The 7,128-nt window shown below is 32.3% G+C and overlaps 1 protein-coding gene across 1 annotated transcript; it reads left to right on the top strand.

The window, feature by feature from the left end:
- The first annotated feature begins 551 nt into the window (after nucleotides 1-551).
- LOC102605598 (transcription factor DIVARICATA-like) lies at nucleotides 552-2,690 on the top strand. Its single transcript, XM_006362989.2, has 2 exons — nucleotides 552-1,324; nucleotides 1,953-2,690. The coding sequence occupies exons 1-2, from the start codon at nucleotides 894-896 to the stop codon at nucleotides 2,398-2,400; spliced, it is 879 nt and encodes a 292-aa protein (XP_006363051.1). The 5' UTR covers nucleotides 552-893; the 3' UTR covers nucleotides 2,401-2,690.
- Nucleotides 2,691-7,128: the final 4,438 nt, after the last annotated feature.

Raw genomic sequence — 7,128 nt, 5'->3', positions numbered from 1 at the left:
TCAAATCATAAAAACAACCATTAATACTTGCATAAAAATGTATTACTTCACCAAACTATATAAATACGAGATACTTCGAACACTCGACTATGCACAAATTTTTATTGAAGCCTTAAAGCAAAGTAAAAGTTACTGATTCAAATCATAAAATTAGTTATTAATATTTATATTAGAGTGCTTTACTTCGTCCGACTCTATATAAATACAAGATGCTTCGAGCACTCGACCACCCACAAACTCTTAAAAGATGAACATTTTTTTTTCTTGAACAACAATGATAGATTGTCCTTTTTGGGTAAAAGAGTACTATCCAACTAGGCCATTATATGTCTCCCTCTCTCTCTAAACACCAAGGAGGAAAAAACAAAATTCTTTTAGCTACAAGACCCCACAAACACCATTTTAGCCAATAACATCTCAAAACCTTATTAATCAATCACTTTGGCTCTCTCTCTTTTTCTCATTGATATCAATTCTTGATTATTCTACATTAAATTTTCTTTTCATTCTTTAATCTTTTCTTTTTTTGCTGTCACTGTTTCTTATTTTTATATATATAAGAGGGTTTATGAGTTCTATTTTCTGGATTTCTAGCTATGATGAACTTTTGATAAATCATAAAACAAGATCTACTTTTTATTACAAATTTCAGAATTTTCCTTGGGTTTTGGAAAGTTGGGGGTGGTCTTTTCTAGATTCCTCAACCTTGAGAAAAAAATAATTCAAAAAAAATAAATAAATCAAGATTCTCTTCTTATGCCCTTTTTGTGTTTGATTAAATGCCTCTGAGAGTGAGATAATAAAAAGACTCCTCATTTCTCAATCATTTGCCAAGAAAACCAAAAGGGGTTGTTTATTAGGTGGTGTTTTCTACTATACATGATCAAGAAAACATGAATAGAGAAATGGGATTTCTATCCCCTGCAACATACATCAAGAATTCAAGCTGGTTGTTTGAGGAAAACAAGGGAACAAGATGGACACCTGAAGAGAACAAAGTGTTTGAAGAAGCACTTGCTTTATTTGATAAAGATACACCTGATAAATGGTATAATGTAGCAGCAATGATTCCTGGGAAAACAGTGAATGATGTGATCAAACAGTATAGAGAATTGGTAGAAGATATTAGTGATATAGAGGCAGGGTTAATACCAGTACCTGGCTATACTACTAGTAATTCTTTCACATTAGAGTGGGTCAATAATCAAGATGCTTTTCATGGATTCAAGCAACTTTATGGTCAATCTGGGAAACGAGGCTCGTCGAATCGATCTTCTGAACATGAAAGGAAGAAAGGTGTGCCATGGACTGAAGAAGAGCACAAGTGAGTTTACTAATCATATAAACTTTTTCTATATAATTCACTCTAGATCGAACAATACTTTGATTCTCCTTATAAAAATGTTGTTGAATTGTTGAAGGACTAACTATTGTAGAGACGATCTCTGCTCACGAGGTGGCTTTTAAGTGATAAAAACTCAAGTTTTAACTTTCTAGCTGAACATGGACATAATGATATAAGGTTGTAATTGAACTATAATTTCATTTAGATAATGTAGATTCTTAAACACAACATCAATCATGGTTTATAAAAATGTGTTTAGGATTCAGCAAGAGTGATCTGCAAAGATGAATAAGTTTTAGCAAATTTGAGTTTCAAGAGGAAGTTTGGAAATATGTTTTAGTCTTGTTGGTACATTTACTTCGGTTTCCATGATTTTTCGGAATCTTTTAGTCGTGTCAGAGATTTATATGTCGGTAGAAACTATAGAAAAGATCCATTACTACTTTTTATTTTTTATAGTATTGGTGTGAATGAGTTTAGATGGAGCGACTTGGTTTGTAAAGATTCATATGACCGAGCCTAACTTGCTTGAGATTGGGCATATAGTAGTAAAGGATAGTTGTCGTGGTACATGAGTTATAATGTTTCCTATATCTTTTTTTCGCAGGCAATTTCTGCTGGGGCTGAAAAAGTATGGAAAAGGAGACTGGAGAAATATTTCACGCAATTTCGTGACCACAAGAACTCCAACTCAGGTAGCTAGCCATGCTCAGAAATACTTTATTAGGCAGCTTTCCGGTGGAAAAGATAAAAGGAGATCAAGCATACATGATATCACAGTTGTCAATCTTATGGAATCCAAGTCTACTTCCCCTGAGGATCATAAATCTGCCCCTTCTCAACAAACACAACAGCATTCAAAAATGAATGGCATGGTAAAAACACTATGTGAGTATAATTCACCAAATCAAGAATCAGACATAACATTCAACTCATCAAGTGGTGGTCTGATGACCATGCCTTTTCGAGGGGCTCCATCATATGGACTCGAGCATGGAATGCATAACATTGCTCTACAAGGTCTCCAGTTTGGTAACTACAATACTATGTGTTGAGTCAGGGAAGATTCAAAGCTCAGTTCTTGTTGGTCAAGAGCAGTGAGGATTCATATAGCCGTCTCCAACTTGCTTGGAATTGACGCGCAGCTGTTGTTGTCGTTTGTCAAGACCACGAGCGAAAACAATCACTATTAGAAAGAGATTTGCGTTAGTTAGTTCATATTGCAACCAAAGTGGGATTGCTCATTATTTAGGAAAACTTTGAGCTATTTCCTTGCACTAATTTGTCTACTGTGTTTCTTCAAAGTTGTGAATGAGGTTGATTTAAACAGATTTGCTGACTAAGATTACTCAACACAATCAAGCTAATTATGAAGCTGCCAAGTTGATTAAGGTCACAAACTAGTCATTAGTGAAAACATCTAGTATGCTAGGTGTTCAATATCTCTCTACATTATAGTTGGTCTCAGTTTATTCACTTTGCTTCTGTTGCAAAGAAAAGAGAATTATGATAAGGCTGAATTTATTCAGAGAAAATAAAGAAGAAACTAGTATTCAACATTTTCCAATTCTTAAGTTATGTGCACAACAGACTCTCACTAATGGAGGGGGGTATTCTACCCCCCCACCCCCACCCCCACCCCCAAAAAAATAATATATAATATAATATATGTGTTGAGTCAATGTTCACTTATTCATTATGAGGTGGCTCAGTGTAACATGAACATGTTTTTCATGAGTTATAACTTTTATTTATCGACACTGTAAATGAAATTTTATGCTATGAGGTCACTTAAAAAACAATTACAAGTAACTGTCTATAAAAGATTAAAACAAGTTACATTCTACAATACATTTAAATATGCTTATAGTGTAACTTTTTTACATTTGCTAATGTATATAAGTTGGATCCTTTCTTCTCTCCTAGTGGACTAACCAAGCAAACCACTATAGTTTATCAAGTCTTGTCATTGGTGTGAAAGTGATGACTTTTTTCTTCAATATATAATGCCCTCTACTTAACAAGAAGGCATAAGTTTGGTCATTCAATTTTCTCCCATTTGTTTAAAGTTGTTTGCTCTAAAGTGCATGGAAGTTGGAATCACTGTTGTTTATTAAAGAAACTCTCCATGAAGCTTTTCTGACACATCATAATTATATCAGTTGATTTGCACATTTCAGATTCCTATATGGTTAGGATAGAGTATTGATGTAACTGGTAATTTGTTTTTATGTGATTATAATGTTATGAATTTGCGTTGTGAAAATAACCTATTGCAGAAATAAAGGATAAGACTACATATAATAAATCATTGTAGTCCGCTCCTTTTTTAAACCTCACGCACCGCGAGAGCTTAGTGCACTAAAATGTCTTTTTAAAATTCTTATATGGTTAGAAGAGGAGCTTTGTGTAACTGGTAAAGCTGTTGTCATATGATAAAAAAGTCATTGATTCATATTGTGGAAACAACCTATTGTAGAAATACAGGGTAAAACTACATACAATAGACCTATGGTCAAGCCCTTCTCCAGACCTCCCGCATCGCAAGATCATAGTATACCAGACTACCTTTTTTAGATTCCTATATGGTTAGAAGGATAGTCTCAGCGTAACTGGTAAAATTATTGTCATATAATTAGAAAGTCATGGATTCGAGCTATGAAAACAATCTATTGCAAAATGCAGAATAAATTGCGTACAATAAACTTTTGTGATCCGACTCTTCTCCAAGTCCCACACATATCAAAAGTTTAGTGTATCATGCTGTCCTTTCTTAGATTCTTATATGGTTAGTAAGATACCTCCTCAAGTGGGAATATTATTTTATCATACAATGGTTCCTCAAAACTGAATTAATAAGGTGTGGAAGAGTTCTTTCCTAATGAAGTGGATTTAGGAATTAAGATCAAATAATCTAATGATGAGATAACATAAAAAGGGTCATTAGTGATAGTCCAAGTTTAGTAAACACTTACTTGGAATCACTTTTGACATGTTTCATGAAATTAAACTATAGTGTTTTACTTTGTCCACAATCCAAGCACAGGACCTTCATGTATTTTATCATATTCTTCAAATTATTCTTTTTTGAAATGAGTATCAAGAACTTGATATCATAACATGTTAATTATATGAAAATTTTAGTTACTTATCATGTTGTTCATTCAGAGATGAATTTAGAATTTCGACGTGATAGGTTTTGAATTATTTATACTTATTTTATATACATGTATATATATGACTCGACTCAGAAACACTGGATTGTATCAGAACATGAACCCATAGTTGAATCCTCCACTATTTCAATTGGAGTTTTGGTACTCTCTCCATTTCAATTTGTTTATCCCATTTTGACATGACTTGTAGATTAAGATAGTAAAGAGGATTTTTCAATATCGTGGGCTTATATTAAAGATATATCAAATGTATCAAAATACCCTTTAATTTTGTGGTCTTAAACATGTCATATGAAAAGTTGAAATTAAATAATTGTTGAAATAAACTAAAGTGGCATTCTTTTGTAAACATACTATAATGAAAAATAAGACAAACAGATTGAAACGAAGGGGCTTATTTGGTAGTATTACTATGACAATTTTCTTTTGGAAGTATCATGAAAATCCTAATGCCCACCAATATCTTCTCCTCATTATATTTTGGTCCCCTCCATTAGCCAAATAATTTAAGTCATAGTATGACCATTCATATAAGTTTTTCCAATAAATGACAAAAATGCCCCACTATTTCCTTTTTCTAAAGTGCCTTTTTGCTAGTTGAATAGGATAGCACTTTGCCACTTTATTCTTAATTGATATAATTCTCTCTTAGATATATTTAGACCACATACCTTGTCTCTCAACCAACAGGTTTGATGCTTTTATATTCCTTTACCCCTTTTCCAACTAGATTCTAATACCTTGCTTCATTTTGATTTCAAGAATAGTGCACTTTGTGTAGGTCAAATAAGGATCAACTAAAAAGAACATCACGGTGTGACCTAACAGTTGATGAAAGTCACGAGAGATCAAAGTTATTTGAATTTCAATAGAGACAAAAACCATTAGATAATTACTTTCCATCCTTCTAAATTTTAGTACACAGAATTACGTGATATAGTTAGTAGCTAGTACGATACATTAGGTACCTAGTGAAATAGTTGAGGTGCGACAAGGTGGCATTCATGACCACTATTATGAAGAAAGTGAAAGGAGGATCTAAAAGGAGTAAAAGCACAATTGACTGATTTATTTTTGGACTACCAAGCATTTCTCTGTTGTGCTTCTTTATAGGCCCACAAAAATTATATATACTATATGATAAAAAAAAATAAAAATACTCCATCTAAGCTTTTGATACACATATGCAATAGAAGGTTGAAAAGAAGACAAAAAGTGGAAGTTAAATTATATTATCATCAGCACTCAATTGAGTCCAAACAAATTTGATAATATAGACATGCCAAAAGGATTTGTTAAAAGGTTAACAAACTTAATATTTAATGCACTAAGACAGAGAGTACTACAACTCATTGCAAATGAGTAATGGTAGAAAATAATATTAACCAAAAAAGTATGTAGCTGGAATTATGAGGATCCACTTGGCATGTCTTCCTTATGTTTAAGGTTCTCTTGTCCTAGACATTGGTTCAATGATTAGAGCGCAACATGTGATATACAGATTTTTCTGATATATATAATAAGTTCAATAAGTTGTGCATCGCCCTCCTATTTAATTGTCATTATTGTGTTTGAAATCCTGAACAAACTGTTGGTGATAAGTCAGTAACATATATAATTAGTATATATATAGGTTTTGAATATTTCAGCGATATTGATAAATAAATTTGACTGGACGGTATATGTTGGTAAGTTTATCTAAAAACAACTGATTTAATGTAGCTTTTATAAAGTTACAATTAATTGTTACAAGTCAAATACATAATATAAAAACAAAATTGTACTAATAGATATTGACATGAACACTATAAAAATACCGCCCAAAATTTTCTTTCAATTCCAATAAAAGGTGCATAAAAGTTGACAATGAAAGATACCTCTATGAATATATGCTCTCATCTCTACAAATACTTGTGATGGAGATAGAATTTTTACCGATAAATTTTTTCGGAAAAGGAAATTTGGATGAACCCCAATCACTTCTCTAACATCACCTCTATTGTAGTTATTATTTTCTCAAAGCAAGAAAATTACGTAAATGACTTTAGAGTTATTAGTAATATCGCTCGAGAGATATCACTTATATATTATGAATTGAGAATCCAAGTATCATTTAAGGGTCTGGATGCTTTTCTATAAGTTCATGTCTTTTACGTAGAAGATTTTCTTGTATTTTGACTATATATTTAGATAAGACTAATAATGACCACATTCACCAAAAGATGCAAGTAACACATATTGAAAATAAAATGAGAGTTGGCCACTTGACATGGTTCAGTCACATCTGTAGGTATGGAACTATGGTGAGTAAATGTGTTAAAAGGGGACGAGGTAGATCTAAAATCACTTGGAAAGAAATTATTTGGAAGGACTTACAATTTCTTTAAATTGATGCTGACTAGCTAGCTAAAGATAGGGCACAAAGGAAGATAAATATAATTCATATAGGTGATTGATATCTTGTAGTTGGGAATTAATATGTTTGTCTTGTTATTAGTACGTTCATTCTGAACCTATTGCTTTTTTTTTTCTTTCTAGGAGAATTTTCACCTTATCGATTTGTATTTAAATAATATATTGTTTTGCTTACTCAAGTGAAGGAAATGG

This window comes from Solanum tuberosum, unplaced genomic scaffold (genome assembly GCF_000226075.1).
Source record: "Solanum tuberosum cultivar DM 1-3 516 R44 unplaced genomic scaffold, SolTub_3.0 scf00409, whole genome shotgun sequence".
Taxonomy (NCBI): Eukaryota; Viridiplantae; Streptophyta; class Magnoliopsida; order Solanales; family Solanaceae; genus Solanum; species Solanum tuberosum.
This window is presented reverse-complemented; position numbering and strand designations above follow the sequence as displayed.